The sequence below is a fragment of the Amblyomma americanum genome, chromosome 2 (assembly GCF_052857255.1).
Source record: "Amblyomma americanum isolate KBUSLIRL-KWMA chromosome 2, ASM5285725v1, whole genome shotgun sequence".
Lineage (NCBI taxonomy): Eukaryota > Metazoa > Arthropoda > Arachnida > Ixodida > Ixodidae > Amblyomma > Amblyomma americanum.
Window position 1 is genome coordinate 87145813 of NC_135498.1, and position 15227 is coordinate 87161039.

General features: G+C 44.7%; 1 protein-coding gene across 2 annotated transcripts in view; it reads left to right on the forward strand.

Moving 5' to 3' along the window:
• LOC144121554 (lysosomal alpha-glucosidase-like) overlaps positions 1 to 15227 on the forward strand; it is a 101700-nt gene that overhangs the window by 67095 nt on the left and 19378 nt on the right. For both annotated transcript variants that reach the window (XM_077654827.1, XM_077654826.1), the window contains exons 3-11: positions 809 to 1019; positions 2884 to 3041; positions 3530 to 3704; positions 4343 to 4433; positions 6240 to 6352; positions 7508 to 7633; positions 8431 to 8550; positions 10911 to 10982; positions 13182 to 13289. In XM_077654827.1, coding sequence (XP_077510953.1) covers positions 809 to 1019; positions 2884 to 3041; positions 3530 to 3704; positions 4343 to 4433; positions 6240 to 6352; positions 7508 to 7633; positions 8431 to 8550; positions 10911 to 10982; positions 13182 to 13289 — 1174 coding nt within the window. The remainder of the gene's footprint in view (positions 1 to 808; positions 1020 to 2883; positions 3042 to 3529; positions 3705 to 4342; positions 4434 to 6239; positions 6353 to 7507; positions 7634 to 8430; positions 8551 to 10910; positions 10983 to 13181; positions 13290 to 15227) is intronic.

The window sequence follows — 15227 nt, forward strand, 5'->3', positions numbered from 1 at the left end:
CTCTTCCTTATTCTACCTTTCTATATTTCCTTCACCCATTTCCGACGAACAGGCAAGAGGAGTGTTTCTCTCGAACACCTCTGCCCCATACTGCATGCTGTAGTATGTTTCGCTCTTGATCTGGGGGAAGGGCCCAAAGTTAGCACTCAGTGCCGGAGGAGGCTGAAAAGGAAGAGACGCACAAAGAAAAACTGGAATGAGGAAGGATGTGGCGGAGAGCAGCGTAGAACGCTAGATTAAATACGTCCCCGAGGCGTCAAGCAGCGGGGGGTGTGCATATATGGTCATAATATTTGCCGTGCCTGCCTGTTTCTCCTTGGTAAGATGGAAAGCATGGCGAACTCGTGAGACTAATATTATCTGTCCTATTTAAGCTGTCGTATTAGATTTGCCAACAAGACAGACACGGATGCCTTGAAAGGTAGAAGAGCATTGTTGCAGAAGCAAGAGAAAAAGTGGGACAGGGCAAAAGGGAACAAAAGAGGGAGGCGCAAAAGGTGTGACGGAAGACTGAGGAGTGACTGCTGCTAGAAGAAGTTGATATGCGCGACCGCTTAAGTACTGTACCTATGCGGAGGGGTATAGCGCATTAATTTATGCTCAGAGTGGAACATCCACAAAGCAGTTACGCCCATATGAAAACCTTCCAACCTTCCGCTGTTTTGAACGCGCCATAGGAAGGTACATGGGCATTTATAATATCATATTTAGAAGGAAATGTTTAGAACGAAAAAAAAAGAAACAGAAGGGAAACTCTGACTACGTAGAGAACTTAACCCCATAATTTATTGAGACTCCTCTCTTCCAGGTGTCGGTACGTAGCCGCAGACGGCTTCCTGCCAACGTGCTTCTTCCCAGAGAGCTATGGATACGTCAAGCAGAGCGAAGAGCTCCATGCAGATGGTAGCGGATTCACCGCACACTTGAAGAGACCTGACTTACCGCCACTGTTTGGAGGGGAATTCATTGAAGCCGCGGTGAACGTTTCTTTTGTTACGACTACAAGACTACGCCTGCAGGTAAGAAGGCAGTACTGAGGATCCGTAAGGCCCCGTGAAACATAACTTGTACAGCCATGTGGTGCCCATGTAAGATATATACGGCCGGTTGTTGGTTGTGGCCGGGGGAGTGGTGGAGTACTGTCAGTGCTCCCGAGAGAGCAGGGGCACTGCTTATTGACCACAGTGCTGCAGTCTAACACGGTCAGGTGGCAACTCGAACATTCTGGTACGCGGCTTGATAAGATTTTGCGTTGTTTGTATCCGTTCTGAAAGATGCATCGTACACATCCAGAAAAAATAGATAATACATGAGCCTCAGAAACACTAAGAAAGAAGGCGCAAGAATTGAGATTTTGCAAGCATGCCAGCGTTGCGAGGGCCGAGCGGTAAGTAGGGCTGCTTGAGAACTCGTTGAAGAAACTAATTTCTAACAGTTCAGTTTTATTACTTGTCACAAATGAGGCTGATGCGCTACCTCAAGGAAATTGCCATAATACGGATGAGTTTTCTATGATGTTAGTATTGCGGTATGACCACCAAAGAGCCCTTAGGTCATGCCAGAAGATTAAAAGGCCGCGGCCACGATAAGAAACGGGGGACAAGGAGCAATAACACCAGAATGTTTTGGTCTGGCTTATTCACTTCCCTGAGCAAGTCTCTTATCTTGACTTGGTGGATGTTTTGTGGATCTGCCATAATTCCGTGCAGGGTGCTTTTCATGTCCTTTATCAAGTACCGGTTTGTTCTGTTGCCGGATAAGAATCTGGCCCATACAATGGCCGCTGCTCGTGTTCTTTTTATTCTTTCCGAGAAGACAACACCGACGCATTAAGGCCGTGCTGCTTCCTGAGACGCCTGATAATATGCACTGATTGGCGTTTCAGGCCGTGAGATAAATATTAGTTTGACCTTGAATAAATCTTATATCTACTTCTCTTCTAAATCTTACCGCTGTCTGATAGACGTGCACTCCAAAGCGTTACAATTCAAAAATGAATGCCGCATGTTAAGAAAAACAAAACCAATAGACTCTCTTACTTTTTTGTGACTTAAGAAATGCTTGTGATCGGTTTGCCGTGATATCGCTGTGTTTTTTTTTACCGCACTCTGAAATGGGCTTGATTCGAGGCCGGAACTTTTTCCTTATAATCGCTGGTGTCAGGTGAACACTGTCTGCCTTGAAAGCCTTTTATTTGGCAGGCTGAAAAGAGGTTTAGTTCTCCAATAATTGCAGTAAAGCTGGCTTTGGCGGAAACTATCTTGACCTCCGTGAATGTCTCGCATATGACTATGCCGCAGTGTCACAGCGAATGCGTTGCCACAATTCGGCATTCTTTCGAAGGCTTGCACTTCCTGTGTCCCAAGAATGAAGAGAAACCAGCAGGGTTGGTTCAGGCGACACGCTGCACCGAATCAGACATCCTAGGTTTATCGCGTAGTGGCGGTGGTTTAGAAAGGGGACGCAAAGACGGAGCAGGAAGGACATTTAGCATGATATGCAGGGATACCTCTCGGAAAATCGCCGCCCTAAGTGTGAGTATGCCTTTTTACGCAAATATATGCGTACATATACCAATAAATCTTATGGCCTGTGGTTTGGGCCACAAAGGAAAATGTTTCGATGTGAATGTTCGGAAATTGAAGATGCACTTAATTAACCTTCACAATATATTGGACTTGCATCTTTTTCAGTTCTTCCTTTTTCAGGTAATGCGGCCTTTCGCAATGCTTTCACAGGTAAAAAAGATTAGTCAGTTCGGAGCGTGAGCTGTAAAACCGTGATAAAACGTGAAAGCTTTTTATCGTAAATGGGCACGATGTCGGAACTGAGCATTTTCTTTGAAGAGCTCATGTTCCCTGCCTTCTCTTTGAAAACTCTCAGATTGTTCCAGAAGGCGACGAGGGCCAGTCAATAGGCTACAGAAGTGATAATACGAATGCCCGGGTCAACGGTGAGGACACGCAGTACGAAGTGCTAGAAAGCGAGCCTGGAAAACCATTCGGCATCATCGTCAGGCGGAAGGGAAACGGCACCGTAATGTGAGTACGCATGCAGGCGCGTACGCGTGTACGCGTACGGGCATGAGTAGGCGTGTTTCGCCTGTTAAAAACTTTTGTCTTGATTCTTTTTACTTGCTTCATTATTTCATTGCTTTTTTCCAGGAGAAATATGTGAAAAAATATAAGTATTGAATGAGTGGACCAATCCGGGAACTGATCAATGCACAAACAAACCATTAAATCCAGCAGCCTCTCATTAAAGCAACCAGCCACTCAACTTGCAACAAAAAATAAATGACAATATTACTATCTTGATCCGGATTAATACCGCTCTGATAAGGCGCCCGTACAAACGCGCACAAATAGGAGACAGCGAAGACATGAAGATCGGATTTATATTAAGCAATTAGTTACAAATAGTTACGCTGATCAACCATTTTCAAATTCGTTCACGAACTGCAATGCCAAACGACGCCAACTTTTCGATGCCGCGTCTTTCCTGTCATAATAACAAATTTTTTTCGCAGATTTGACACCACTCTTCCGGGAACACTGCTCTCCGAGCAATTCCTTCAGGTGTCAACCCGACTACCAACGTCGAATGTTTTTGGCCTCGGAGGTTTCTCGCACAAGAAGACGCTGAGACAGGACCTAAATTGGAATATAATAACCTTTTTTAATAAACGAAACCACCACAAGCCGGTGAGTGTTACGGAGGTTACCGAATTAACAACTCTTTCAAGGTGAACTGAATATTAGGCAGGAGTGTCAACCTAGAGGAAATGAAGGCGCGGATATAAAATTGAAGATAGAAGCACTGCAGCACACGTATAGTATTCTGTTTAAACCACAGTACACACACACACACACACACACACACACACACACACACACACACACACACACACACACACACACACACACACACACACACACACACACACACACACACACACACACACACACACACACACACACACACACACACACACACACACACACACACACACACACACACACACACACACACACACACACACACACACACACACACACACACACACACACACACACACACACACACACACACACACACACACACACACACACACACACACACACATATATATATATATATATATATATATATATATATATATATATATATATATATATATATATATATATACATACAAAACGAGGATTTAGTTGTATGAAGCTGCTTCTGGAGCGGTAGTTTCTGCTTTTGTATACTGCTTTTTGAGATTTCCGTCGCTTTTATTTCCATGTCCAAAGACAGGTTTGTTTTCCTTGCCACCTTTCTTTCCCTATCATTGAAGAGCGAGTACTTCGGCGTTCACCCGTTTTATCTGACGATCGAAGAGGACGGAAAAGCCAGCGGCGTATTCTTAAGAAACGCAAGTCCAATGGGTAAGGAGTGAAATGCTTGTTGCTGTGCTCACTTGAAATGGCGCTAATGAGATTTAGATTGGTTTCTCATTGCGATTTGTGCACTCTAAGCAAAATATAAATGTTACGCCTTGCACAATGCCGAATTTTCGGGAGTCATCGAGAATAAAAATGAAATAAAAACTAGAGCATTAGCGTGCTCGAACGTATTAGGTTAAACAAAAACAAGGAATCACAATCTCACTGCTCTGCCTTTTTTTTTCAAGTTTGCCTTCGGTGAAATGCGGACTCCATAGTCGTTGATCCGGACGGTGAACTTTTGCTCAAAGGCAGAGTGCCGTAGCCATTCTGTTTCTGCGGGAGGTAACAGATCAGAATATCAGTGGCGAAGTGAATAACCTTTACTGCAAAACTTATTTTTAAGACAGAACCATCCAGACCAAAATCCGCTGACATATAAATCTTAGGGAATTTAAGTATTGTTTAGAGAGATGCCATTTTGTTGATTCCCTTAAACTTGTATCGCAATGAGAGAAGGTACAAAATCAGACGGTTATGTATGCTAGGGGAAATTTATTGCACCAGGTCTTAAGATAAGCCTTGTCCGGCTTTGTGCTGCAGCTGCAGTTTGGCGATTCACATAGCGCTTCTGATTATTTCTCAGAATTGGGACATCTTCACTAATGTGACCCTTACAACACTTATAATTGTGTCCTAGAATAACGACATCGTCACTACCGTGTCGTCGACGTCGCCTCTGATTGGTTGTCAGAGTTTCTGAAGTCCACACTATGAGATCAGCGCAGATTATCGCACAACATAAAATAGCATCCAGTGCCTGCACCGCCGAGAACCTGCCCTGAACGCCGTTCAGGCAGAGCTGCAGCACCGACGCCGCCAAGACTGCGCTGTTCAAAACGTCGAGTCTGATGCGCAGCGCAGCCGTCGCGTTGATAGAATAAATATCAAAAGAAATGAAATATGTAAATATCAAAAGATGCGATCTAATTATGCTTTACAGAGTATCGTAACCGAGCTGTGTTTTTTTTCTCCATGACGATAACCAGCTAGAGCACTTTAATTAACCACTCTGTGGATTCCTAGAAAAACAGTTAAGTTCAGTTAAATAAAACACCACTATTCCATGTTTCAAGAATCGAGGAGGGTCTTCTCACTGCTCTTAGCGTTAGGCTGGGTTGCTCTTGAAGGAAGACCGGTGGTGTGGCAACTTTTTTTAAAATTACCGTTTAAACAGAGTGTAGCTATGGCAGCTATATTCTTTTCATTATCTCAGCACGCAGGGCTACGCTCTGAGCCGAACATGAAGAATCGGGTTGGTCTCTGCGTGTAGTGTTACACGCTAAGTTGATGTAGCAAAACAGGGTCCAGTCTTTCGCTGGGTAATGTTCTTGAAAATGGGGTGGGACTGCCGATAATTTGAGACAGCGCCAGTAGCCTCAGACTTTTTAGTCAATAGCCATAACCTGGCCTTACTCACGCAATCACGCAATCGTTCACTGGTGTGTTAGTTGAAAGCACATCCCGCTGCATTAATTCAGACAAAGTAGATTTGTGCTATGCTCGTTTTGCTGTCATAAAGCACATCATTTATCCCTATCGTCAACGCAATGCTTGTTTATGCATTTTGACGTAAAAGGACAAATATTTGTTGCATCAAAACTGGCATACGCAACTGATGTGAACCTTAACAGAGCTCAAGAAAAGCGGCGGAGGTTTACACTTTAGGAGATGAAGAGTTTCTTGTCTTGAATTTTATAATCAAATCTCCTATTCTGCCCACAAATTTACGTGTTTAGTCATTTACAGACGCCACAATACAGCCTGAGAAGGTGATCACGTTCAGAGCAACAGGCGGTGTTCTTGACTTTGACATTTTCCTTGGAGACACTCCCGACGACGTTGTGAGACAGTACACGGAGGTATGTGTGCAGCTGTTTGCTACCCTTCTATACAAGTTTCCGGCCAGGGCAGTCTTGTGGCCCAATAGCAAAAAGCTCGAATTCCTCCTTTTGGTCTTGATGAGAATCCCGTGAGCTTCGCTATACATGAACTACGGACGGCGAGACCAGAGTATAAATTGCTAAAAGCCGCGTGGTAGTCTTATGCCGATTTTATAAGAAACAATTGTCATCTATATATAAAAAAATATTCTAAACAAGAAATAAAAGGATGAATTCACTGCCGCAGGTCATTATGACCATTACGTAGGAGAATAATGAACCAGGCGAAAATGTTTGCTTGACACATTCACATTCCGAGGCCATCTGGAAGACCTAGACCTTGCTTTTTCTGGCACTGCTGAATGGAAATCGTGTACACGTCGGGGTCGGAAAAAAGAGCTCCGCAGTCAGTTGCAAACTGTAAGAAGATTACTAAGATCTCTAAAGGTAGCTTTTTTCTTCACCCCTTATGCATCGTCTGTGAAGTTGGCTCAGTTATTTTTTTCGGTTATATCGCTAGAAAAATGAATACTCGAGACATACTAAGGATGTCCGCGGCTTCTTTGGCATATTTTTAGGTAGAAAAAAAGGGGAGCTGGACGCTTGATAATTTCGTTAGCTCAGAATGAGCCTCATTGGGGCATTTTTCGACATGTCAAATGAAAGTAACGTAATAAACTTAACAGAATAAATTACGTAATAAAGAATAAAAAAGGCTCAGTTCGCTTCCGCAGACATTAAAGAAAAAATGTACGCAAAAGTACACGATTTTCGCAATTAGTGTTCTTAGCAAAACCTTACGCATATTTTTTTCTAAGGTCGTTATTTTTGAGCGATATATTGTGATGAAGAAGACGAAGCAGGCAGTGGCGCCGGACTGCGAGCTCGCGCTAGGCTAGCGGCAATTAAAGCATTTCATTGCCATCAGTCAACCCGCCTCATTCTTCGGCTGGCCGTCACGTAACAATATTTTGTTCTCTGCCCGGTAAGAAACAAGTGGCAATTTTGGCAGTGGTCGACGTGACCTCATCACTATTATCAGCAACTGGCCATGCCGATAATCATGGGAGCCATGCTCTTTCGTGCTGCTGTCACTTGCAAACCTCGCTGTGCGTGACAGCCGGCTTGTTTCAGCTAGTTGGAAGACCAGCGATGCCTCCGCTGTGGGCACTGGGTCAGCACGTCAGCCTGCACCCTAGTGTCCCCCTCTCCCACGTGGGGCCTCTCCTGGAAGGACTTCGTACTGCAGGCATTGACGTGGTGAGTGGGCACGCTGCAGAGTGTGCAAAAGCTGTCTCCCCGAGCATCCGCGTTCGTGCAAAACGTTTCCAGATATGTTTGGTTCTTATTAGGGCGGTAATTATTAGAAAATTATGAAATGCAAAGTTTTACTCGGGTGGCTGTATGGGGGACACTTCGCACGCATTACGCCTCTGTGACATGAGGGTGACCTAGATCATTGCCCCACCATCAATCTACGCCACCATCGAGCTCATTCCTTTCTGGTGGCATGGTTTTCTTTATTTCCGCTCATTCATTCGTCTATATTGACTTTTCAGGACACAATTTCCTCACTATTATCGGTCTTCCTGTCCACTTCTTCGTTTCAGTGCTCTAATGTGCTCCTTCAGAATGTTTCGTCAAATAATGGTAAATTCGTGAATAAATATAGTTTTGATCACGTGCAGGCGAAAATATTTCCCCCTACACCTCTGCCCTTAGTAAGCCTTATTAGTGTAAAGCACCAAAGAGAACACTGGAAGTTAATGCGATTAAGTTTCTTGTGGAGCAATAAGTCTGAGCTTTTTTATTGGGTTCTTTGAGCTCCTGCGGCGAAGATAACATTCGCCTATCGTTTTTCCGCAACCGCCCAGTGTTTTACCGCAACTTCATTGAATATGAAATGTTCTTTCTAGGACAGGGTCACGCTAACGGCCTCAGTACGAATACTACTAAATGCATACAGCGTTTCTCCCCCCTGCCTCGTAGAGACCCCTGTACATAAATGAGGGGCCACAGGACACTTATTTCTTTTTCGTCTGTTTTTTTTCTTCAAGGCAGCGCTGCACCTGAATGAGGGCTTTGCGAGCGGACGGGTGGATGCGAATGTTCTCGAAGAAATTCGAAAGCTCCGAGAGGAGTTGAAAAGTTCTGACGTAAAATTCCTGCTGACAGTTGTGAGTATGATTGTTCTAGGGCTCTAAATTCAAAACCTTCAAGTCTTCTTCCAGCACCGCATTAAGATTACTTAGGCTTCTCAAGCACACATAGCGTTATGTTCCGGCGTTGATGTTGGGCTGGTGGTTCAAAGCGCCGACACCGTTGTAAAAGTTATTTCTCTATTTTAATCCATCGAGTGGTGTTTAGAGAGAGATTGTAGAGGTTTCTTGGTTTATTGAAAGCAAGTTTTATTGCGTGCTATTTATGAAGCTAAATTAATCGGGAGATAAAGAAAAAAACAGAATAAACCTTGCTTCATTTAGAGCTGAGGTGCAGTTTCAAACTACAACTGAAAACCAGAAACTTAGTACTCTTTTTCGCCAAATGATTGGTTTTTGCGCGGATGCTGATTACTGCCTCCTCAAAAAATGTTCACGGCTTTTAAATTTTCTCAAAATGACATTACTTTATTAACTTTCGATTGCTTCCTGCCTAAACAATCCTGAAAAAAATATGTCACTATCTAGTCGTCGAGAACGTGCCAGTATAAAATGCATTGTTCAACCGGCGTAGCACAGTCTAGGACCGCTACCTCCTGAAGACGTTGGCCTCCAGAATGCCGCGCGTTACTCTGCTGCTTCTCCGTGCTGAGCCTGTCTCGTGTCGACCCGGCAGCTGTGCGATAGCGTTAGAAACCACACACTGATGGAGCTACGGCGCGGACAGATTAGCGGCGCTAAATATTTTCGTTTGCAAATGTAATGGAAGTATTGTTGTTTAGGTTCAAAATGGGGCGCCCACAAACATAACCTTGACATTCGAGTCACTTCCTTTCCCTCCTGCACTGCGGTCGCTGAGTAATCTGGAGAGGGGATCGTAACACACAGAGTACTACGCGCTGGCACCGATGATCGGGTTTCGAATGCCATACTTTACCCTCGGACATCGAGGAAGGCAAGACTATCAAGAGCTCAGCATTCAAGAAGGATAATTAAAAAGCTCTTATGGTTAGGTTTTTCTAGAAAGAGCAAGCTGTCAGATGAGAGAAAATCTGTCTGGACGATTACCGTACTCGATAACGTGAAGGTATAGCGCAAATGTTGCAGGTGTTTTCATTTCGCGATAATATTGAACACTGCTCCCGTGGCACCGCCATCCACTAGCACTCCTCTTCAGTCCACCGCGCCAAGCGCTCAGAACTGCCGCCACTGCCAAAACTCTCTCCGGGCGGCCCGTTTCGCGGCGGCCACCGTATGCAGAACGTGCCGCATTTCCCCCTCATTCTTCCAAGGCATGCAGCTTTTCTCCTCTTCATTTTATGGTAACCTCCTTCCACGGAAGTTACCAACCTCCGCTGGTAACAACCTTCAGGACGTTACCGCCTCCTTCAATCACAACCACTCTCCGGTTGCTACAGCGACGACACAGAGGCTCAGCCGAAGGAAAAAGCCCTAACAGCTACGCTGAAAAAGCGCTGCGAGTGAATGCAATTCTGCTCCTTAATAACTCTCCACATAAGGATGCTTTCCTGTCCTGACCAGTCCCTCTTGGTGTACAAGTCTGGGCGGGGTGACAGGGGCACTCTGGTTGAGTAGAAGAGGTTTGACTGCTGTGCGGACGTCGTTCAAGACCTTGGATGAAAGGTGGAGGTCCATGCGCAGGTGCATGACGCCACATACTTTCCGCAGCCGCGGTAGGCACAGTTATGCATCGCACTAAGCACGGGTTCCAAACCGACATACGATAGCCAAGGCTGCCTCGAAGACGAACTCCTTGTTCCCGAAAATAGCCGGCATCTGGTCTAGTGGAGCGGCTCGGAAGCGAATATGCGCTACCGCCAACTGCCTTCAGCCGAATGTCGCGGCCAATACGTTATACCACTGGCGACAACCGCACTAAATTATGCACGCATCTCTCGAAAGCTGGCCCCAAAACTTTCTTTTCTTTCTTTAAAAACTGTTTGAGGAAGGCATGTCTAGCTAAGCCTTCCTCCACCCTTTTCTACTTCATATATGACAAGAAGTTACCCATTATTTCAAAAGCTGGCGATTTTTTCTACAGCTGTTTCATTACTTCTTCATTTCTCTTGATGTCTTCTTGTGATTGGTACATGTCTGGAGCTCTTTCCTGGTATGAAGGCTGCTTGCGAGAGTGTCATAGGACACATGCGTTGCTCAGACCCTCATTTTCCGAAGAATGTCGATCTGAGAACTGGTAGCTACATCTTCGCGTCATCAGACAGGCGTGCTTCCTCGCAGCATCCGACGGTCCATCGTAGCACCGAGTGCAGCGGACCTTAGCGACGCCTGTGTATATGACACTCTTAGCTGTTGTTGAAGTGACAGCATTAGTAATAGTTCTGGAATTCCTCTTTCAGGACCCCGTCTCTCCCCTAGCAGCCGGAACAAAACTTCCGTTGATATGGAATGACATTCAGGAAGCAGCCAATGTAAGTTGTTTTCATTTTTAAGGCATCTTAAATTTCTCACCTGTCGCTGTGGCAACCGGGTTCATTTTAACTACAAGGCTGAGTAAGCAACGCATGCTTTCGCTTGTGCATTCAACCTGAGAATTTTGGACGTACTTGTCATCCCGCTCAATTCGAAATGACTTTTCGGCATTCAAGATTCATATGGTGTAAGGGATTTCGGCTTGAACTCACATCCTCTACCAACGTCGGCTGCTTCATTCAATCCTCCTTAAAAGGCGTGAAGAAAATGTTTTCGACTGTTTTGGTTTTTTGTGTATTTCTTACTTTACCCACTACTACTTAAGACGGAGAGGTTAGAGGAAAATTGAAACAATGTTTGAAGTAAGTCTAGATTGGTTGATTGTGTTTGAAGAATGTGGAAAGCCGTATTTCTGTAATAAGATTGAGTAGTGGGCTACTTGGTTCTATTTTACACTCATTGCTGAAGTATGAAGCAGATTTCATCGAAAAGGAAGCTTTGGTGTCAGAGAAAACAGCAAAACCTTCAGCGGCCTTCAGGTGATCATTGTGATTAAAGAGAGTGCTTTGTTGAGTGGGTCGGTCAGTCGTTATGTACGAAAGGTACTGCCCACGTAAAGGGTACACAACACGCGCTCTTTACATACTCTCCTCGTCCTTGTTTGTTTGTGCGCAGTACTCTTTGTTTATGATGATCACCGTGAGCTTTCCCCAGAGAGATTGGTTGCGATTCTTCAATGGGTAAAGTGACTGGCTCAGCCTAATCAGCGGTCACGAAGAAATCCCCGTGAAACAAGATACTTCAGGATACGAGGCTGTTGTTTGTATAGCGATGTGTAATTTAAATAATGCATACACAAAAAGTGTTACCTCGGAATAAACAGGGACCCTCATTTCCATCGTCAAAGGTGGCTGGCTGATTCATGGCACGCGTCCAGAAATAGCCGCTCTCGTGTCGAGAATCCCGCTATGCATATTTATAGCTGCAAGTTGTTTGGTGCAAACAAACCGCTGTTAGCGCCGATGGAATGAATGTGAAACAAAGAAGGACGCAATAATTTGGCTGAATTGAAGACATTGGGTGCTTAGGAGTTGTTTTACAGGCTTCCTTAAAGACGTCTGTTTTCTCGAGTTTGTAGCCTGGGAGCGCCGCGCTATTGCTTGTGCGCTAACTGCTGTGCATTACTGCTTGCGTGCAGGCTTCTTTCTCAACTCTTCTACTCACGAGTATGCCAACGCTAAGTACATAAACTGCTGCACACTCAAAGAAAGAACAAAATAACGTATTGCGACCTTCACTTTACAAAACGGAGATGTATACTAACAGCTGCATTTATATTAAACTGGGTGTAAAAGGTATAAGGTGGAATGCATGGAACACGTGTCATTAGCCCAAAGATACTGTCATGCAATGCTACCGCTTAGCTACGCTCGGAGAGACGCTAACCATATTTCGTGACCGCCGCTGGATACAACGCGGGTTTATTTTCGTGGTCGTTCTGGCGCACAAAAAGAAATGCAACAGGAGCAGAAAATTGCCGTCTTGCAGAGAGTGAGGACAACTACGTGCAAACTTAATTGGCAAAAGAAACAAAGAAACGTAGACGAAGAAGATGGCGCGTCATGCGGTCGATGTCAGAACGAAAAGTGAAGCATTTTTGTTACTTGTTCGGAGGTGCAGGATCTCAGTTCCGCCTTTTTAGTAAAAAAAAAAACACGAATAAAGATTGAAATTGCAGGAAAAATAGACTAAAACAGCTCTATACTGAGTGCCTTTGAAAGCTGTGAGTGTGGATAAAAAAAAGGCCTTGTAAAATGAATAGAAATCAACGGGGCTACGGCGGACAAAATGGAAGCACACTATTGCTTCTTATATATATATATATATATATATATATTTATATATATATATATATATATATATATATATATATATATATATATATATATATATATATATATATATATATATATATATATATATATATATACAAAAAAACCTTTTGCTCACATCAGGGGGACAGTGGTGGCTTTCTGCTGCCAAATGTCCAAATCGATCCAAGATGCCAGTCCTCTGGAAAAGAGCATATTGTTTCGGATGGCACAGGTGTGATGTCAAGCTTTCTTTTGTCACACGCTTCTAACACGATGTGCTCTCATCTGTTAGCCTCTGCACACTTCATAAGTTGATTTTTGCAGACTCAGAACCACACCTTCGTTGATTTTACGAGCCCCGACGCTGAAGAGAAGTGGGAGGAAAACTGCCGGCTGCTGCAAGAGAAGACAGGGTTTGATGGGCTTATACTGGCAAGTATACATTTACAGGATTGATCAGCGTGATGAGGACTTAGAAAAGTAATTATGATAGCTCTGGCCCCTGCTGTCACATCGACCGACAGTATGCTGGCAGCAGACTGTGTTTTTATAAGCCACTTAGGCTGTTGCGGAACTGGTTGCTAAATTTAGAACGCCGCTTTAAAGTCTTGAGAGCTCTGCGCGCTTGTATTTTCCCTGAATATATTATGATGATCATGCTGATAATGCGTTTTAGTGATGCAAGGCCAGCTTGGTCAAACAGGGTCATACCACAGGGTGCTTTTGTTGTCGAGATGATGGGGTCTAAGACGCAGTTACAGCGTTAGCTGTTAAGGGCACGTTTCCCACTTCTGTGGGATTGACATTGCCTGCGTAACACCGTACCGCGCTAATTAGTCAGCATGCAGTGGCCTCAGGCATGAAGTAACTGGAAGGCCCCACGCTGATTCTTCGCCATGCACAGACGTCACGCATCGCATCACTGTAGCGAGCCACGGCTACGCGCCATGTTGAGTAGTCCTGAATCAATGACGTCACAAGCTACCTCGCAGTCACGTAACGCGCACTGTGCCATAAGGAAGATAAATAATGAATAAATAATCTGGCATTCAGCTTCACGAATGGCTATTGGTGAATCTTGCGTTACACAGTGGTAAGCGTTCTGTGAGATTTTTTAAGTATTTTAATACAAACATGATTAGGTTTAGGTAAGGGAAGGTTAGGGAAAAGCTATTAACTACAGGAAACCGCCGGGTACTCGGCGGTTATGGAGATGGAACCCTTCGTCTCCCGCCCACGCGGAGGACACTCACACCACTATTGCAACGCTGCTGCAATACTGTATATGATAATAATAATAATTGGTTTTGGGGGAACGGAAATGGCGCAGTATCTGTCTCATATATCGTTGGACACCTGAACCGCGCCGTAAGGGAAGGGATAAACGAGGGAGTGAAAGAAGAAAGAAAGAAAGATGCCGTAGTGGAGGGCTCCGGAATAATTTCGACCACCTGGGGATCTTTAACGTGCACTCACATCGCACAGCACACGGACGCCTTAGCGTTTTTCCTCCATAAAAACGCAGCCGCCGCGGTCGGGTTCAAACCCGGGAACTCCGGATTAGTAGTCGAGCGCCCTAACCACTGAGCCACCGCGGCGGGTTACTGCATATCACCAGGGCTGTTCGATTTCATAAACTAGCAAACAGGGCTAACATAAAATACATTTTAACGCATCGCTACATAAATGGGAATTGAAGGCTATATATGTAGCGGGGAAAAGCGAATGTTGTGCAATATGTTTTTTTTAAAGTTAATTTACGGCTTTGTTTATTCGTAGGACAAGCTTGCGGGTACCCTGATTTTTTTTTCGCAATAGGCCACAATAAAATGTTGCCGCTGAGGTCGGCCGGCCCGATCGCCTTAGCTCTATGCTTGGCAGTCAAAACTCCACAACTACAGTGCCACCGCGGAGGGTTAAATATTCGGGGTTTCAAGTTCTACTACTCGGTAACGCCCTTTCTTGCGCGCTCGATCTAATAACCTAAACCGGGTGCGAGTGATCGCCTTTTCTGACTTCGCGCTCTCATTACACAACGCATGCTTCTGAGTAAGCGTGTTACGTTAGCATGCGAGCTTTGTGTCGGCGCGCTGCTGGAGCCTACAGTGGTTAAAGCAAAAACATATAAATTACATATTATTGACAGAAAACCACAAGTGCGTTTTATCCACTGACCGCGGCGGCTGCGTTTTTATGGAGGAAAAACGCTAAGGCGCCCGTGTGCTGTGCGATGTCAGTGCACGTTAAAGATCCCCAGGTGACCGAAATTATTCTGGAGCCCTCCACTATGGCACCTCTTTCTTCTTTCACTCCCTCCTTTTTTATTCCTTCCCTTACGGCGCGGTTCAGGTGTCCAACGATATATTAGAC